The sequence below is a fragment of the Atractosteus spatula genome, chromosome 7, assembly GCF_055471065.1.
Source record: "Atractosteus spatula isolate fAtrSpa1 chromosome 7, fAtrSpa1.hap1, whole genome shotgun sequence".
NCBI classification, from domain to species: Eukaryota; Metazoa; Chordata; class Actinopteri; order Semionotiformes; family Lepisosteidae; genus Atractosteus; species Atractosteus spatula.
Window position 1 is genome coordinate 13336872 of NC_142712.1, and position 20245 is coordinate 13357116.

The window sequence follows — 20245 nt, forward strand, 5'->3', positions numbered from 1 at the left end:
CACATTTGCAATACATTTGTCTATTTCAGTTCCCAGCAGAGGTCCTGTTCTTTTTGAAATTACTACATTAATGGAATAACTAACATTATTTTGTCCAAAGTAGTGTTTATTGAAAAATAAAATATATAGTTTGCATAGCTGTGGTACATAGGAACTTGTAATAACAATTACCTGTTACACTACTGTGTGATCTCATGCAAACTTATATTACTGTCGTGATTCTACATAGCTGGTTGCTTTTGTATTAAACTCTTCTATTCTTGAAAGGTTGTCTTGGTTGGAGGACATCCAAAATGTGATGGGGAGTCACTGGAGAACAAGGGAATTTTGACAGGGGTTTTGCAAGCAATCCAAAATGCTACTAATTGAATGCTCTGAAGTTGAAAAATGCTCTCTCTTCTGCAACACAAATTAGTGTATAATAAAAGCATAAAGCATCAAACCTAACGGTCATGAAGTTGACTTTGTTGTGTTTTGCCAGAAAACTCCACACAGACATTTGAATAACTGCCACGTTTGGATAACTTTATTAGGAATATGACTTTTTTTTTTAAATCCTCATTTCAATCTCGACCACAGCAGTTTATTTACCAATACAGCGTCACAGCATGGTGAAGGAGAATGGGGAGCAGCTTCAGGAGAAAGATTCTGCATCACCATCATGACACAGCAGTCATTACCGCAGAGCGGACGTATTTTTCAATTAGAACTGTTACCACTTCTAGGATTCTGCGTACAGGTTTGAGCTTGCCAGATATTGCCCGTTTGCAACAGCTCAGGGAGGTCCCATGGGCTCTCATTATAATTCATTACCTGAGGCGCCAGGCCCAGAACTGACATCACACCTGAGTCCTCACCGTGCAGGGAAATAGCTCTCCTCTGGGAACAAGCTGTGATTAATTCACACTTAATGTGCAAAATGAGCAACTCGCTTTTTGACTGAGAACGGTGGTGGAAGGTACCAGTTCATTAGTTTTCAGAGTGCCTTTGGCAGACAAAGCTATGCAATTTGGAGAAAATTATTTTAGGAACAGTACATGCATTACTTTTTTGTTATCTGTTACACAACAGCAGGCTAATCAAAGACTCGCTGGTCAAAGGAACCAGTAACATTTTTTGGTAGTCATGAAGTCAAGCCCAAATCAGTTTCAGAAAATAAATACAATTATGCTTTTTACACAAAACATTTTCCATTTCTTTAGGAAGTTGGTTTGTTGCTGAGTGGCTTGCCAGTGGAATATGACAGAAACAGCAAGACTTGTATCCTTCCAGTGGTAATAAAAAAACAGTATTCCTATTAACTGAGCAACTCTGACATTTTAATACTTTTCCAAATTCTTTATTTCATATATTATACTCTCAAATTACATCACTTTTTTTTCAGAAAAGACCAAAACCCCCTCATCCCTGAAAACCAAACATTTCCCCAGTCAGTCCACTTTTTAAAAATTCAAATAATTTAAAATTCAATGCTGTACAGTATGTTCAATGTGAAAATACTGCTTAAGGCTGATGCTGGGATTAACTGGAGTACATTCCTTCACAAGTTACTTCTTTATCTTTAGTGAAACTACTGCATAACATATAACCTGCAGTTTCAGACAACCAAGAAATCATACAAAGCATTATCAAAGTACACATTTAAGAAGGGCAGTCAACAATCAGGAAAACATTTTAATAAATATACAAAACAAGTACGCTTTCCACCCGTGTACTATCCAAAAAGGAGACCCCTTGTGTGGTCTGAGGCTATTTTCCAGTGTCATATTCCTGAATATATGATTCCTGTCATATTCATATTCCTATTTTCCTGAAAAGCTCAGCTGCTTGTGAATAAACCACCACCCCCTGTGGGACTACAAATCCAGAGCTCTTCTAGCAAAACTCCACTTCTGAGAAAGAGGCTCCTGTTTTCGGACAGTAAGTCTCTGAGACACAGTGTTTATAACACAAGATTGATACCGTAGGACAGCAAGACAGCTGGGTGATAGCTCATCCTAAAATAGGGCTGGCATCACCCTTATGAAATGTATTACCCTCAACTTGCCAAGAAACAAACTCTTTGCAGTTTTCAGTGCCAGAGTTTTTTGGAAGTTTATCCTCCTGTTTCCATAAGTCTCCTGTCCCTCCCTCGCACTGTGGGTTCAAGTGGGGTCAGGCTGCTTGGCCATTGAAGGTGACTGCTCCCCGCAATCTGATGAGTGTCAGGATGGAGATGATCGCCAAAGCAACAGTGGTGAAGTACTGAAAGGAAAAAGTTGGCTGCACTGAGCTTTTCCCGCACAAAGCTAGTGATGGTATAATTTTCTACTCAACCACTGAATACCTATTCCTGGTGTTTTACGTTACATAATCAGAAGGGTTTTTTTTTAGTTACAGGGAAGGAGTGTTAAAATGCCATAAAGAGATACTGTTTTTATCTGGAACATCAAAGATAATTTGTCATGGTTACCATTTCTTCCTTCTTAGTGATCACTTCAGTGTCCTCCTCTGTCAGAGGCAATTTTGAAAATTGTTTTAATACTGAAAAAAGTTAAAATGAGGTGTCCCAATAACTCTGGTAATGAAGTGCATTACCTTTTAATAAATAAACACAAATGGAGGTGGATTGGCTGTGGGGTGACCAGGTTGCTACCCCTGTGCAAGACTCACCTGCAGAGTGGCACTGTGGAGATTCCAGAGAAACTGCAGGTGGACACTGAGGAGAGCCAGACTGCAGGGCAGGTACGACTCATCATCCTCGTGGTCTCTGCACCTGCAGGGGAAGGACACAACCGCCAGAAAAGATTCTTTCAGCGTGACAGACTCGCAATAAACGACTAATGGAAAAACATACAACTGCATTCCTACTTGTCGGTCTTCCATGTTTTACAGCTTTTATAGATATATTTAAAGTATCGGTGTCTAAAGTGACACGGACACTATTTTGACTAGATAAATACATTTGTGTTGAGTGTTGACGTCCAGGTACAGACAAATTCCAAATGGGGGAATTAATTGAAGTTGTAATATGAATGTGACTTGTACAGACCTGCTCAAGTCAAACCGAATTATCCATGAATTAAGTATTTTTCTTATAAGATAACAAATCAAACTTTTTACAATGCCATGATAAATGGTACAAGTTTGGTGAAGAGCTCTCTCTTTTTGATGTTTAATATTACCGTCTTTGCAATCTTTTTTTTAATCTTGGAAACACGTCAAAATTGAAGATGACCAGTACAAACTAAAAATAAAGCTTTTAGATTTTATTGAAATCTACAGTAATCTTACAGGCTGGGATTTTAACTGAGATAGTTTTGTCCTCATTGTCACGGAAGATACAAGCTCATGTCTTGCACAGGAAACACCTACAGGACCAAACTCAATCTAAATAAATGGGACATCAGAACATCGGATGTGGGTCCCTTTAAGTCTGTACTTGCCGGTGGTAGAGGGCTGTGAGCAAAGTGTAGTTGTCGGCTCTGTGGGACTCCGAAAGGTCCAGTTCTACCAGTAAAGGCCCTGGCAGTGCCACCCCTTCCTGGACCAGTAGTCCCAGACTGTACCAGCCCTAATGGGAGGACAGAGACACCAAGTCAGCTATGGCAATAAGCTCTTCTCCCTGTACTGTATACTATACATACAAATCCTGAGGCTTTTATAATGTTCTCCTCTGGCATAAACTTATTAAAGTATATAAAATTCATATCCTTCCACACAAAATTATTAAAGAGTATACAATGCATACAATATATAGGATCCACACAAAAGTGATGCCTACTGTGCATGTTCTTTCCAATCAATCACAAAATAACCACTCTATGGTGCCGTTTTAAAGGAGGAATTTAAGATATTAACAAAATACTGAAAAATTATTTATCCAGCTCCAGTATTATGAACATTTAATTTTACTTAATAGCCATCAAATGTTGGGTTAGGCATACTGTATGTATAATGTTCCCAATTTCCATGTTAATTGGAGCTGAATATTTCAGAATCTGTGACCTGCAGGTTTAAAATCATCCAAAAGTTTTTATCACAGTGGCCCTGTGGCTAGCACTGCCGACTGACAGCTTCAGAGTCCTGGGTTCGATTCTAGCGTGGTGTACCTGCCTGTGTGGAATTTTCCCCTTAGGAGCAGGGGGTTCAATGTCATTTCATACTTGTGGGTACAAGCGGTAATGGTTGGAATTACAGAGAAACGGAACACAAGAAAGGTTGCAAACAAGGCCCATCTAGCCTGTTTGGTAGATGGTAGCTAATTCATCCAGCTTTTCATGAAAGACACCAGGGTATCAGCTTTGACAGCATGGCTAGATAGCTAGTTGCAGATTCCCACAACCAATGTGAAAAGATTCCCTAGAACCAGAAAAGTTCAGCTGGATGAATTGACCTCATCAAATTCATCTGGAACTCCCTTCATCTACAGCTGTTCCAATGTATAGACAGGCATACATATATTCATAGTTCAGGTGAGTAGCTGCGTCAGCATGCATAGGCTGCAAAGGAACAAGTAATAGGTTTATTTCATGCTGAAAAGAGAAGAAAGAAAACACAATGTTTCGGCTGTGGAGCCTTCTTCGGGTGTGATAAAAATGGAGCCACCTGAAGAAGGCTCCACAGCCGAAACATTGTGTTTTCTTTCTTCTCTTTTCAGCATAGAAGAGACCTATTACTTGTTCCTTTACATATATTCATTCCTATCTCCAGCCACCAGTATCCCAGTGATTCCAGTAGGTCAGAGATCTGTTCAGCTGCAGAAGAGGATACCTGTGGATCATTCCTGAGAGCAGCCTGTTTGTACAGCTCTGCAGCTGCACCCACATCTCTCTTCCTCAGTTTGTGACCAGCATAAAACAAGTCCCCCATTTTTATCAGAGCTGCAACAAGAGATACAGAAATGTGTGAAAATCCAGCAAAAAAATAAAATCCTAAAACTCCATTTTAGGAATTTTTCAGAACATTAGAAATAAATTATATTTTCTCAGTCAAAATTAAAAGAACATTGTGTTTGGATCTTATGTATACATGCCACCTGGACTGTCTACCAATGTATTACAAGCAGGCTTCATACTTAAAGAAAATATTCAAGACTGATTGTTTTCCATTAAAGACTTCTGAAAGCAGTACACTTTCTTAATCTTCATCTTAAAGGTTGCTTCTTTTGTACCATATTTTGACAGTACTGTACCTCTCTACTTAAAAAGTAGCAGACTCCAATATTGAGTCTTAGTATTACCATATTTTTTAAAAATGGAAAATAAAAGATTCCCAATGACTAACAAAATGATCCAGTGCTGAAGCGATGTCAGTTTACTTACCGTAAGGAACAGGATCCTGACTTTGTGTGGACAGGTTATAATATCTCCACATGCACTCCGACACAAAGGCAGGACTCAGGAGGCCACCCTGTTTGAACACCTTGGAATTAGAATTCAGTCCACTCAAACACACAGGGCTTTCTTAAAAAGTATGGTGCTTAGTCACTTGAAACCACTTGCATATCCTGTACAGAAATGTGTATGAAAGAAAAATGTATTTATGGATGATAAATGGTTATAATAATCTTGCAATATATCCATACCTAAACTAACAATTGCATACTAAAATTCACATGGACCAAAATTGGATAGAATGGCTCCCCAACCCAAACACTCGTCAATTCCTTGCAGGCGCAACTCACGTGGTTGTGCTCGCACAGATATCCCACGTTGAACTGGGCGGCTGTGAAGCCGGACTCGGCCGCCATCAGGTAGTGGATCAGAGCCGCTGACCTGGAAGAGGAAGTGAGAGAACAAAGGACGCGCAGGCTTAACTTCTCATTCCTTAGTAATCCAAATACCAGCTGTCAGCATCAGTGATTGGCGACGACCATTCTCTTCTTTTCCTTTTCCTTTCCCTTGGCACGCGTACCTTGGAGTACGCGTGCTCAGTCACATAGACGGTTGGATTCCAACAGTCAACCCCTCAGGAATTGACCTAATATTTTCAGTTTTTCCATATTGTGGAGTCAATGATTCCAACTAGGTTCAATTAAATCCAAATTCTGTTCAATACGGAATATCGGGTAAAATATAATTACTCAGGAATCTTCATTAGGGTAGTTTAGAGTAATGGAAGCATACTGGATTATCTGAATTGTGATTGAATATAAATGTACAGAATAACAAGAGATTAAATTACCAGTCCTGACGAAGATATGCGCCCAATGCCTTCCTGAGGACAGCTCCCAGGTAACCATTCTGCTCTGAAGCCCATTTGGCCCATCTAAAGTAACCAATAATGCATAAGCACTGCTGCTACCATTCACCGTGTACAAAATTTGGCATCTTGTGTGTCAATTTGTCATCATGCAACGTTTGCCTTTATACCATTGCAAGTTAAAAATGCTAAAGCTCTAATGACAAAATAAGCTTTTCACATGACACCTTGGCCTCAGAGTGGTTTGCCTCCTCAACCCTTCAAGCAGATCATTAATCCCCAAGCTTGTTTGATTAAGTTACATTTCAGTCCTGTGGTTTACTAATAGATGTACACTAGGATATGGTTGGCATTTGTCAAACAATACATCCCAACAAATTTCAACAGAACAGTGATGTACAATATATACTATAGTTCACAATAATCACGCTTATGATCATTTAAAATAATGAAGGTAATCAATGATAAAATGGCATCCTATACCCAGAGGCAATGAATAAGTTGAATTGCTAAACAGAGATAAAGTGAAGAGGCACTGACTCCTAGTTACACTTTAAGGGAAGGGGTTCACTGTAAAATTAACACAGATGCCAAAAACGTGGAATGTTATAGTTCAGCCTGAAATTGTTAATCTAATATTATTCAAACTGATTATCCAACTAAATAATTTTTAAAATAATTTTATAACCATATAGAATACAAAAAGCATCTTGAAAACCCGGCTGAACTGTAAAGGTGTCCGTTAGGGTTCATGGAAGCTGACTTGGGAAGGATATGACTTGGGATGTAAAGCAGGACTGAAGACAGGTTAGGACTTCTCAGTTTTATTTAACACCTTATGCATGCAAGATTAATCTTTTATTTGCATTTGAAAAACACAACCAATGCATGAAACTCAAATAAAAGAAGCTCTCATACTAAAAAAAAGGAAACGTGGACTAATCAAACTCATTTTTAAGGCAAGAAAAAGCAATTGTGTCCGCATTTTCTTGGTTTTGTAATAAATTAGTGCAGGACGGATTATCTTTTCGGTTTCAGTCACTCCTTGCTTGTCTGACATCGTATGCTTTGTACATCATGCAAAAATAAATGTCAGTAAAATACCTCCGGAAAGTTCCGGAAAGCTTGCCGTTCGCTGGAAAGATTCTTACCGCACTGCATCCAAAGGCACCCGGCTCACCCGACCAGGAATGCCTTGCATCCACACCTGAGCCAACTGGATCGCTCCGTCTATGTGTCCCCTCTGGGCAGACCTCAGGTAACAGGTGTAAGCTTTAAACTGGAAAATGGTACAGAATCAAGGCGAACTCACAGATGTTTATAACTCTGTAATCTACATCCAATAAACACTGTTAGAACATAATTTCTAAATAAAACCTGGATTGTAATCTTTCCCGTAACCTTGACACAGAAATGATTTCCAGTCAGATAATAACAAAATGATTGTTTCAATGCTGTCAGTGTTTTTCACACACCCATTTGGAATATTTTCTCAAAATCCACTTGCCTGCAGCCATGTTGTTAATACACCCAGGTCAAAAGGTGATGTGTTGACAGGTACGCATTTTCAATTTTAGAATATTCACAGCTCTCAAATTCAATGGGTTTTAGAAACAGACAAATTAGGAAGGTGCTATTGTGGCATCTTCACTGATTCGGATACTAGTGGGTGTGATCCAGATATACCTGGTCGATGGGTTTCCCGGGATACAGGCCCTGGGAATGCAAGACCCCCAGGTTAAGAGCAGCCTCTGGGCTTCCCATGGAGTCTGCTCTCTCCCACAGTTCCACCGCCTGCTTGTAGTCCTGCTCATATTGCTCATAGTACCAGCCCAGGGCATTGATTGCTGGAACAAAATCCTGAGAAGAGACAAATGTTCACTGGAGGGTCTTGTGGTGGTGTTAGAATTATAGAACCAAGAGAGAAACCCGTCAACAGTGAGTTGCCTTTTATTTACAGTGTGTGTGGAAAAGCTTTCAAATACAAAAGGCCATTCTTGTGTGAGTTTTTGCAAACTCATCTTAAGGTCTCTGCTGTTTTTTTTTTTCCACAGCAAGGTCATTATAGCTGTGCATCTACTGCTCAGCGAGAAGTGACCACTGCATGGGCTTTAAAGGTTCTCCCAAGGCAGTTCAGAGTTTGGTTAGGGATTAAATTTAAACAAAGACCAAAATTAAAAGTATACTATAATTATAATTCAACCTCTAAACTTATAATCTGATTTGTTAGACAATGTTTTTTACAGTTTTAAAAAAATGTAGCTCCGATATGAATTGTAGAAAGGTGTTTAAACGGAGTTTACCTCCTGAGCTGCTTTCTTTAGGAATTTTACTGCCTTCGGAATATCCTGCTCTACTCCTTGTCCCTGCAAAGATATTAGCAATATCAGTCGTATTGACTTTTCTGTGTTGGCATACATATCCAACGCACCTCAATTAATGATATAATTCTGTTAGATGTAGTGAAATATTTGCAAGTTAAATCCAATATTTTCATTTAAGAACAGCCGACTCTACAATGACCGTTGTAATGGGACTCAACAGAGGTTTGACAGGGGCTGTGACATCATCATTCAGCACGACTGAGCACGTAACACTATCAATTCACAACTCAGATTAGCTGCACTTTTCACTACCTTGAAACATTTTGCATGCAACATTGGACAACACTACAGTAATCCAATGGTTGAGCTTGCACGTCCTGACCTTGAGCAAGACTATGGCATAGTCGTACATGGATACAGGGTCTTCCAGCTTTATGGCACCCCTCTCGTAGTACTTCACTGCTGCGCGCAGATCAGGGGACACCCCCTGCTGACCCCAAAATAGCATCCGACCAAGTGCTTGCTGCAGGAAAAACAAACATTAAATAATAATTAAACAGCACACGTTGGCAGACAAAAAATACTCAGTAAAATCCAGGTCTTTTTGGAACTACTGTGGTCCTCCAGGGGCAACTGTATAACTGTATTACTCCACCCACTGTGAGAACTCATTAGTGTATTTACTGGATACTTTTTTGTTGTATTTTCAGCAAAACTAACCAAGTCATCATTTTTACATGCTTTAAATTGTAGTCATTATGTCATTTTAGTCTTTTAGGTCTTGGCAGTTCAATGATGGGGAGAAAAATGGGAGGACTGCATCTTTCCTTTGAATGACATCACTTTAGAATTCTGATAAGCTGTGACAGCGGTTGGTTGAGAGTTTAAGGACGACTATTTCAGTGTGAATGCATTCCTTGTTTTAATTTAAGATCACATTTATTAACTGGCAACAAGACTGTTTATATAGGTCTGAAAACACAATGTATACATTTACTTTTAGGAGTTGACTTAAGTGGTATGTTGTCATTAACTGGACAATTTATTATCTCACATTATTATTATTCATTTTGGATGCAGGGACTTCATCAGAGTGCTTTAGCAGCAAATGTAGAAGGAGATGAAGCCAGTTCAGGTGGTACCTGGGCATCTACTACCCCATTCTGTGCCTGAAATTTGAGCCAGAAGAAAAGGTCATCGTTCTCGTGCGTCTGCAGCTTCAAAACATCTTCTTCATTCAGGAAGACCGACTCCACAAACACCTACAAAGAATTTAAAGAGAATAGTCGTCCCCCTTTACTACTGAAGCTCAAAAGTGAGAAACTCAGGAGAATTATTTGAAATTGTCACGGTAAAAGTTGTAAGTAAAAACATTTCCTTCTTTGAGTTTTTTTTAAGCAGAAAGGAAAGGTTTAATTGACTAAAATGCTTTTTCCAAAAAAGCACACTGGAAAAAGTGCATCTGGATTGATTCTTTAGCTGTAAGTATTAAAAAGTTTCTTGAGGCAGGTTATACGTTGTTGGGTGGTGTTTTGCCGATTTACTGTTATTCCACTAGAAAAAGAGCCTTATCATCTCACCTGCTTGGGGGAGGGGTCCTGTTGGTCAGAGGAGGTCTGTGCTGCTATATTGGAGTAGTAGGCATATGCCAGTGCCAGGTCCAGGGGAAAGCCAGGCTCTCCTGTGTGGTGTAGGTGTCCAAGTCGCAGCAAAGCAAGCCTCCAGTCCTGCTGAGCTGCCAGAAGAGACAGCAGTAAAGCCTGGGAGAGACACACATTACGGTGTATATCTATAAAATGATACAATGACTCAAACAAACAAAAAAAAAAATCAGTGACAAACTACTTCTAAAAATATATATATATGTTGGTGAAGTGTGAAAAACCCCAAGTGGTACATCAGTTTACAGCACATGATATGGTTTAGTTTGAGGCACAAAGAAGTGGAAGAGGATGCAGCGTCTGCCTTTTACCCAGTGAAAAAAAGAGAAATACTCTCGACAAGCTCAGCAATACTCAAACAAGCTAAGACACCCGGCCACCTTTGTGAGGCCTTCAAGGCTTACAAAGTTCATTGAAAACTAGTTGGGATAAACATGATTTCCTGTCATTAAGTCTCTTGATATTCAGTCTTGGGTTTCCCTTGATTCAGACTGGATATTTAGGAACAAATGTACTTTTAAATCCCCTACAGTGTAAGCATGGAGCTCATGACCTGAAGGGTGTTTTTCAGCCCATCCCTTAGGGAAAAGAAACCAAAATGTCAACATGTTGCTATTTTTAAATCCACCAGAAACAAATGCATTGAATGTCATAGCCTGTAAACTGATTTTGTGCGTACATCTGTAACTTTACCATAATAAAATACAAGACCTTATATTTCTATCATAAAACATCTAGTTAGCCTCCTTAGTGTGTGAAATATACCTTACATAGAGTATACAATAATGAAAGACAAGAATTTTAAATGTTGAAAGATACTTCAGTGGACAACAAATTCACATCTAACAGTGATGTGACAACTTTTCTCAACACATACTATGAAATTAAATGGTTCTATATACAGACTTTAAATGGTTATGTTCATAGAGCCTAAAATGAAGAGTTGATAAAAACTGAGAAATGACACACTTGTGCAGAAGGTTCAGAGGCCTCTAATGACGTGGACCACTTCAATGCCATCAATTTCAAAGTGAGGATTAGCCAGCTGTGGTCCTGTAGAGCTGCTGAGTGCTGGTATTTTCATTACGATACAGATATTAATTAAGTAATTTGAGTTATTAAGTACTTAATAACAAAAGCCACCTGCTAAAGTGGGCAAATCAGAAATATTCCAAGTGATTAGAAATTGCTGATTACAGGGTCAGTTATAAAATCTGCTTTTTGTGGCTCCTTAGGTATACATTTGTTGCCCTGTGAATTTCACATGAAAAGAAGATGATGGGAAGTTTTCAGTGCATTAAGTGCGCACAGAATGAATTAAAAACACACACTAGATCATGGGCAAAGCTCTTCCCTGTACAATTACAATCATCAAAGTTCTGCATGCAATTACCTTGCTAGGCTTTTTTTCAATGCCCAGGCCTGTGTGATACAACACTGACCCCAGGAAGAGGGCCCTGTTGTCACCTAGGCAACCAGCTTGGAGAAGGAGGGGCATTAACACCCTGGTTCTTTCTGCTCCTCCCTCCCGAGTCAGTCTTCGGAGCGCCTGCGAGTACAAGGCCCTTCCCACAATCCTCAGCTTGTCTTTCCAAAGAACTGACAGACAGAGCGATACAACAGTAGAGAGTGATATGTTGCCAGGAGTCATTCCCCCCCATTTTGTTTTGCATTATGTATTTTTTCAGTATTCCACATTTAAATTTTAAGATATTTTGAAATTTAAAACCAATTCATCAATGTATTCCAAGCATCTATTAAACAGGCCTCAATGAGGTTAAATCAAGAGATGTTTGCTTAATTTTCAGTAGAAACCACATACTTTGCTTAACAGAATATCACAATAAAACAATGGTCTCCAGTGTATTTGATGTTTGATTTATGAATTTCAGGCTTAAGGTGAAACCTCAGAAAAGCTGGTTTTGAAACCCAAGAATTCTAGGCATTTCCCTGACTAAAAAAACAAACATTTCTGGTCCATTTGTAGTGGCCAGAAATGGATATCTGGGGAACAGTTTTACTTGTATCATGTATTTGCATGTATAAAATAATCCTCACTTGTCTGTGCTTTATTAAGACAAGACTATAATACTCTGATGTAAGCTAAAAAAATGCAGAAAATTACAGTAGCTGCAAAGTCTTTTTTTTTTTTAAGATCAATGCAAACTAACAACAAATGAAGTTAGTGGTTCCATGTTCAAATTCACCTCATTGCTGCATAAATGACAAAAAGCAGATATTCTTGTGCCAGGAATACATACAGGAGTCAAGAATGTAAGATAGAAACAGAGAGGACTACCAATCCCAGCTGCCAGTGTCTCTATGAGTCGTGAGGCGAGGCGCTGGTGTTTGGGAACAGGCCCCTCCCAGTGGAAACACTGTGACATTGCAACTGCTCTCTCTTCTCTATAAATCCAGCTGCTGTACACATCCACACAATCATCTGAAACACACAGAGACAGCCACTGCTTTTGTTACAAATCACTTTCCGTATTAATAAAACTAATGTCCTACTTATTGTGTTAACCACACTTATATTCAGGGTTTGGCATTTTTCCCAACTCAGTAAAATTTCCAGTTCATTTCTGATTAAATCTCTGAACTGATTTTCTGAATGCAATAATTTGTTAAGTTCGACCACACCACATTTTTGAAATAGCGGTTGTGTCACTTTTTAAAAATTCTTTTTTCCCCACTAACACCAGTTATATATTACATGACATTCACTGTAACATAATAATCAGAATAGTCTCTCAACACAGTAGTTCTTAAAGGCATCTGGACAGTGAAATCTGGACAGTCAAAAATGCAAGAGACAAAGACTGTCTCGGTTTTATGAGGTACTGTACTTGCTTCAAACTTTTGCCACCACTCTGAGGATATATGGGTTTATTGCTGATGTATGTTAAAAACTATGTTAATCCTAGATCACTAATAATTCAAAATGGTGCATGTGCTTCTTGTGATAGTGTTATAATAGAATATAATGCAACATATACTGGACTTTGAGCATATTCATTTTGGCAATGTCAGTTCATTCTATGACATGAGTCTCAGGGGACCTTACCAGACTGTTGCTCCAGTTGGGATCTCATTCTGCGAATATTCATCCTGAGAAGGAGCTGCTGTTTAAACTGCCAACAGGAGTTGAACCATCCCGTCAAATTGACAGACTTGATAGGGTCGGGAAGGCTGGTGTTGGGCAGCTTGGCACAGAGGAAAAAAAGAGAAGTGAGAAAGAGAAGCTGCTTTCATCCTACTGTGGTCTTATATCATTATATAACTGGATATGCTGACTGTATACAGTACGATTTACATATGCAGCTTGAATCTGAATTCAAAGCATTAGTGAAATTGACCCCTCACATCTTTAAAAGGGTTTTCGAGATGCAATGGAAGATGTCTAGTTAGATTTAGCTTACCACAACCTGCGTTAAAGAATGTCTGTAGCGCCCTAATGTAGGATAATCCAAATATTCTAAACTGACAGCAAGAGTAGCCTTATACAAACATGCAGCATATAAACACCTATGTTTTTAGCTCTTTTCCAGGTTATCAGGAAAGCTACCAGGAGAGAGTCACCCATTACTAACAAGCTGGCTGTAAAACTTAATAAATAGAATTTTTAGAGCCGTATTTTGTGGACTCACAAAACAGGACAGTGCTGCTCACCTCACTGAGTGATGGAAGTCTGTTGCGGTAGTAAACAGCCGGGCCATAGAAGCCCTCAATACCTCTGACAAACTGCCCTCCTCCCAAAACAAAAAAGCCATCCGTGTCATCCAACAGAATAACATCCATGGACCTGCCAAATACACCACATTGCCACTCTCCAGACACTTTCTTACACTGAAGCACCGTGCCTGAAAGTCCAACTTTCCTTTCTGCTGTCACGCAGCTTTGCGCTATCCTACCATGAAAACATTTAAAATGACCGAGTCCAGGAACAAAACACATTTGTAATCTAAGCAATTTGTGACCCTTCCTCTATTAACAAAATTAGTATTCTAAATATTTTCTTTCGTGACCGAAAAATATCAAATTGTGTTTGGGTCTATATTGTTTCACAGTTCCCAAGGCCAATTGTTTATCCACTGCTAATATTTGGATACATTCAAGTGTCAAACCTCTACAGAGCGTCTTTTCAAATGTTTCATCACGTGCTTTTCTTACGTGTAAGATGTGATATGCACAGCGTACTGTGGCTCATTGCTGCACTTCATTCTTAGCGTGACCTAAATGAGAAAGAATGAGAAAGTTCAGATCTACACAAAAATGCTCCTGAAATTCAAGCACATTCTGTAAATGAGGTTGAGTGAAAAAAAAAATTATCTAGATGCAATAGTTTCTTAAGGATAATATTAATTATTTGTTGTATGTCTGCAGTGGGAATGGATATTGAATGGTATTGCATGCTGTTTCTTCTACACTCTCTTTTTTCTTCCAAATTACAGGAGTCTTGACAGACTGCCACCATATACGAGGACTTACCTCATTGCCTTTAAGCTCCGTGTCAATACGACACCACTGGTTTCGAGGCACGCGGAAGGTACTGAGGAAAGCAGTTGCCTTCTCAGACTTCCCGTGTAACTGGACATGAATCAGTCCTGCCAGGACAAGAAATCCATGTATTTACACAGATCAGTACAAGCCTGCAAACTATACAGCATGGGACATACAGACAGGTTTGAAGGTATTTGTTGATAACTTTAGGACATTAAAAGTATCTTAATGTGTGGTTCTCTATTGTTCTACAATCATATACTATTCCAGAGGACAATACTCAAAACTACCACAAAAGTGGTGCAATTGCAAATTATTCTTACAAACAAACATCCAATTAAGCTTTTGGAGCACAAAGTATTATTTTTCTGGGAAAGATTTCAGTGTTGCTGGAATGATGACCGTGGGATATTGCAAGTAAAATCAAGTACTCCAAGTGACTTGGATTACACACTTACATTGAAAAGACTTGAGATCAAGTTGTAGCAGAGGATTATATAGTAGAAATAAAGACCCACTTAGAATGACTATTTATTTAACATAATCCTCACAATCCTCATCTACTCTAGAAATATAAAGAATAACTGGTATTGTACAAATGTTGACAAATCAAAATCATTTGACCATAAAATCTGACACAGTTTAAAGGAAATAGGGTCAGCCATACTGATGAGATGTTACTTTCCCAACTTTCTGCTCACAGCTAAGCAGTAGAAGAGAACAGGACAATGGAGAGATTAACCTGCATCAGTGATGAAAATTACAGGGCTGGCATAGTTGCTGTTGGCATCCACATGGTGTAAAAGTCCACAGAAATGCTGTTTGCATGGCTGGGTCATGTAGATCCAGATGGAGAACACACACCTGTAAACCAGAAGAGAATATGAGCCACAGTTCCACTGGTGGTTCACCACAAGATTAACACAAGAGCCACAATCCCACTAGCAATTCACCATGCAGTTAACACAAGAGCCACATTTTCCTGGGCAATTCACTATTAGATTAACACAATCTAAGAAGCAACCAAAGTGTTTTGTTAAATTGGTATTGGCACCTGTTCTCCAAGTGTGATGAACACAGTCTATGTATAGAGACAGAAATGCTTATTCTTCAGGAAAAAGCAAACAGCAAAAGCAATATGCTGGAATGGAAGCACATTTACCCAGAGATTATCGAGTGATTCACATGAGCATCAGAGACTCCTCACACACTGCCTTGGTTTCAGTTCTGCTCCTTAGGGCTGAGGTTAAGACATTCTGCATGTTTCTCTAGGAAACTGTGCAATACGGAACTGCTGACGTTTTAGTTTTTTGGTTTCAAAACGTGGGTGGGGTTAGTCCCATTCTTCCTTCTCTGAAAATGGAAAGTGGTTTTGTCTAATCTATAACCCCATCCCTGTTCAAACACATCTGTTACAGATACACCGAGTAGCGTGCTCTGATTTACCACGGAAAGAAGATGGACTGCTGCCTCAAGCGCTCCAGGACTTTGCTGCTGTAGCGCTTCAATGTCCTGATGATGCCAAAGTTCTCTCCCGTAGAGGCGTACACGAAAGTCAGGAAATGGCTGACCTCTTGGTGGAGGGAAGATATTGTGGGTTAGGTATGGCACAGTGCTGTTTAGAGGCTTAGTTACAAATCCCTGGTATCTGAAAGTGGCACCAAAGTAGCTTTCAGATATTTAGTTTCTCAAAAAAAAGAAAAGTTTTTCAAACAAATTGAAGGTTAAGACCAATATGCAACAAACCCTTGGTTTAATGGACTTCAGATTTAACGGACAAAATCTGCTAAGGGGGAATTTTGTCTGTAAAATCAGAAATACCAGACTTTCCTGGAAATTACTGGAAATGCGCAAATCATAAAACAAGGTAAAATAAATGCTACATACAGTAGCTTTAAAATTCAAGGATATCAATTTGAACCTTGCTAAGAGAGCTTGCTATTCTGTGTTTTTAGGGAACTCCAATTTCCTGAGTGAAGAATCCTTCAGTTAAAACAGACTCTCCTGATTAGTAGGTGCATTTTAGAATAGGGAGATAGGTTCCAATTTATTTTGTGACATTCAGGTTTGCAGAGAAAGAGATTTAATCGCAGGTTAAATACTGTACAACTGCAGGCGGTATTCTATTTAGTTTAGAAGGCAGTTTTATCTTATTCTGGCTTTTACGGGTGATACGAGTTTGAAATACATATTTGTTTAACCCGGTGTGCCTGAGTTATTACTCTTTTCACCAAAGTTGTGCCAGAGACCAAAAAACTCATGTGCCTCTAATCATACCAACCACTCAGGTATATTCTTCAAACTCATTTACAAGTTAGGGGTCACGACGATTTAATTCACTTATTGAATAATCCACTCGGTCAATTCCTAATATTTGCCCCATTTGTAACAATATATATTTCTCATATAACAGTGTGTTTATGGGCTGAAAAAACATCATTCAAGATTTCACATATTCAGCAATAAGGCACACTCCTTTCCCCCTATTAACCTGTTAAACCAGGGGTTTACTGTATTTTTTCCTTTTGATTTCCACTCTCAGGTATCTTTGAGAACTGGATATCAGCTTTGCAGATGTTCTTCTGCAACTTCTGTTCATGGAATTCTTGGACAATATAACAACAGACAACCTACTGCATGGTTTACTTCTATACTGTTCAAACACAAACCATCAGAACACAGTTGCCTTGTCCATTCTGCTCACCTTCTTCAGCCTGGCATTGTGGGATATCATCTTTTCTGATCTTCCAGAGCAGCTCCACATCCCAGCGGGGACACAGCTGGTGGACTTTCATGGGCCGAATGTAGGGGTCCACTGGGTGCAGCACGATTAGAGCCCTGGCAGCTGCGTTTTGGTATGACCCAGGGATGCCATCCGCGGTGACCCAGACCCTAAGCATGACGCTCAGCACCCACGCCGAGCCCCGGATCTTCCAGTCGGCACGGTAAACCAACCAGTCTGGGAGGTCCAAACTCAGGACGCGGATCTGGGATGGGCCTGGCCGGCAGCTCCAGCGCCTGTGGAAAACGCTCAGCACGTCTCGAGATTCCGATGAAGCCAAGGCCTCCAGGTGAACGACAGCGGTGTGGGAGCAGGAGTACAGGACCTGCAGGGAATATCCAGACACCGGCTCCTCTGGCGGGTTCAAAAACACCACCTCGTCTGTGGGCTGTAGTGAGTCTGCGCCACAGGGAAGGAGCTGCAAGCGGACAAAACAATTCGTAGCACAAGATGGATCTATTTAGTCAGGATTTCAGCTATAAAAAAAACTGCTCTTTTTTTAACATGACCAAAGATTTTCCAAGCTCTACCTCCAGTATCCTCAGTTTTTAAAAGCAATATTGAAAAATATTGTAGTTACATAACTAAACCTCTTTAATTGAAATTGTATACTAATTTGCTTAATGTTACCTTTAAATTACATACGCTGTACAAAACCTGCTTATCTTTTATTGATAACCTTAAATGTTCATTTTTGCAACAGTTAAAATGAGCTTCTATATTGCTGAAAAGTCTTGGCTTTAATTAAGAAATCAGTACTAGACTAGAAAGCAACCTTAAAAGAGTTGCATCCTAAAACACCCCAACTAGGCGGTCCCAAATTGCATTTCTGAGTTGAATTAATCTAAAATGTACAATAGCAAGAAAAGTATTTTGTTCCCAATTCTAATAATAATAATTCATGTTAAAATATTTCACAACCCCCTTACAAAGTTATACTTGTCAAACTTTAACAAGGCCCTACATTTCTGATACAAGTTTTGACTGAAGACTGCTTACCCTGAGCACAATTCCGACTAGAGATTCTTTAAAGTGAAGTATTTAATATCTAATAAATAATGCTATTTTATAATATCATATATAAAAATGTAAAAAGCCCTCTTGAGAGAAAGCGATGACTCACCACAAAGAGCACAAGGTACACCAGCGGAACACAGCGGGTGAAGATCAGCGCTTTCATTTTCAGCCTGATGTGATAAAATGCAAGCAAAGATAGTAACTTCTGTGTATTCTGTTATTTAGGTAAATCATAGCAGAGTTCTAGTTTTAAATTCCTGATAACAAAGCAGACAAATATAATTTGGACTTCATGAAAATTCATGTCAGAATGAAATTCATGTCAGTATTTATTGCACTAGCTGTTTGACCTGTACCGCTTAAATTAAATAATTAAACACTCATGATGCTTGTGTACCTTTGCTAGTGTTAAAATTGTTCTACTACCAACAGCAAGACAAATTAACAATTACAACGAGATATGCCAGCAGAACTGAGTTATTTAAAAATAATAAACATACCAAGGAAAACAAACACAAAATGCTTATTAGAACAGCGTTAGAAAGTTTAAGTATCTCTAATAATAAAAAAAAATTACTAGCCTAATCAAAATCTGAATGTTTGCTTTGAATGTAATAACGTATTCATTCCCTAACCTTATTCGCAAAACTTTCTCAAACTCCGCGATTTGCTAACCTAATGTGCACAACACACATTTAAGTTTCAACATAAAACCTCAAAACGCATTATTGTGAATTTTGAAATGACTTAAAACATTACCATACGTAAGTGTAACATTAAAGCCTTACCGTTGTTTGTTAACGAATCGGAAATACCACAGTTCTTGAAATGTCATCTTGTAAACATTTTGCTGAAAAGATCTTTATAGAAACCGTTTCTATCGCTTAGAGAATCAGCAGCCGCGTTCCTCGCACCTGTGGGTCATCGTACCATTTCAGTAGGAAAACAGCGGAAATAACGTTAAAACACCTTTGGTCTCCTTTCTTAACTTCCCTGATGCATTTCCACGTTTCTCGAAAGGTGTTACCCGGGACAGCCGGAATAAGATCCTGTTTGAATCCAGTAAGCCCTTGAGTAAATAAAGTAACAATTTAAACCCAACATTATCAGTGTATGTTTAATACTTCTGAAAGATAGTTACGAAATACAGTGCAGCACTTTTTTTTAACTTCTATCAGTACTGAATTATATCTCCGCAGCTACATTTAGTAGTCCGGTATGATGCAAGATTAATAGAATAGACTATTGGATTTCGTTTTATATTTTAGTGTAATAATACAAAGTACGTAGTTTACCAAATTGTACAATACAGAAAACTGATGAAGAACTGTGAAGTATTATGTATATTTTATGTAGGGTAAGGAGTGAATTTATACTTTGCTTGTAATTAAATTAGCTGCTTCACAGGTGTGATATTGCAGGTACTGTGGCCTAGCCAGCTCACTTAAATTGCAGTTAGTAATTTTCCATTATTCCAGCAGGATAGTTAGTAAATTATGTTAGTAAATTATTTACAGAGTAAAAGCAAACTAGTGAAATAAGAGAAATGTTTGTTCCCTCAGTAGTTACAAGAAGATAAGGACACACAACACATGACAGTTTTTTTTTGTTTCAGAGCATGGATCATCTATGGGTGTCACTATCAAGATTCAGAATGGTGGTCAAGCCAGAATGTGGTGTATTTTATTAGGTTTTTTCTGGTGTTAACCCCATTTGCTAATAATTAATTTGGTTATTTCCCACTGCCACGTTATGATTTTTATACACAAACACAG

The 20245-nt window shown here is 38.9% G+C and overlaps 1 protein-coding gene across 1 annotated transcript; it reads right to left on the reverse strand.

Annotated features, from left to right (window-relative positions):
• Positions 1–1323: 1323 nt before the first annotated feature.
• LOC148830516 (protein sel-1 homolog 3) lies at positions 1324–19389 on the reverse strand. Its single transcript, XM_088921210.1, has 24 exons — positions 19259–19389; positions 18577–18640; positions 17376–17871; positions 16118–16244; positions 15414–15535; positions 14660–14775; positions 14342–14403; positions 13841–13973; positions 13236–13374; positions 12468–12611; positions 11562–11767; positions 10088–10267; positions 9650–9769; positions 8890–9030; positions 8487–8549; positions 7870–8043; positions 7335–7462; positions 6166–6249; positions 5666–5756; positions 5304–5391; positions 4753–4862; positions 3426–3553; positions 2653–2755; positions 1324–2244 (listed from the first exon to the last, which is right to left on the reverse strand). Exons 1-24 carry the CDS (start codon positions 19303–19305, stop codon positions 2155–2157), a joined length of 3156 nt encoding a protein of 1051 aa, XP_088777336.1. The 5' UTR covers positions 19306–19389; the 3' UTR covers positions 1324–2154.
• Positions 19390–20245: the final 856 nt, after the last annotated feature.

Excerpts from the sequence above, each read along its gene's own strand:
- LOC148830516 (XM_088921210.1), bottom strand. The coding sequence starts at position 19,305 with ATGACATTTCAAGAACTGTGGTATTTCCGATTCGTTAACAAACAACG. Across the intron at positions 12,612-13,235 it reads CCAACTGGAGCAACAGTCTG|ATGATTGTGTGGATGTGTAC; the intron begins GTAAGGTCCCCT and ends TGTGTGTTTCAG. Across the intron at positions 4,863-5,303 it reads TCAGGATCCTGTTCCTTACG|CTCTGATAAAAATGGGGGAC; the intron begins GTAAGTAAACTG and ends CTCTTGTTGCAG.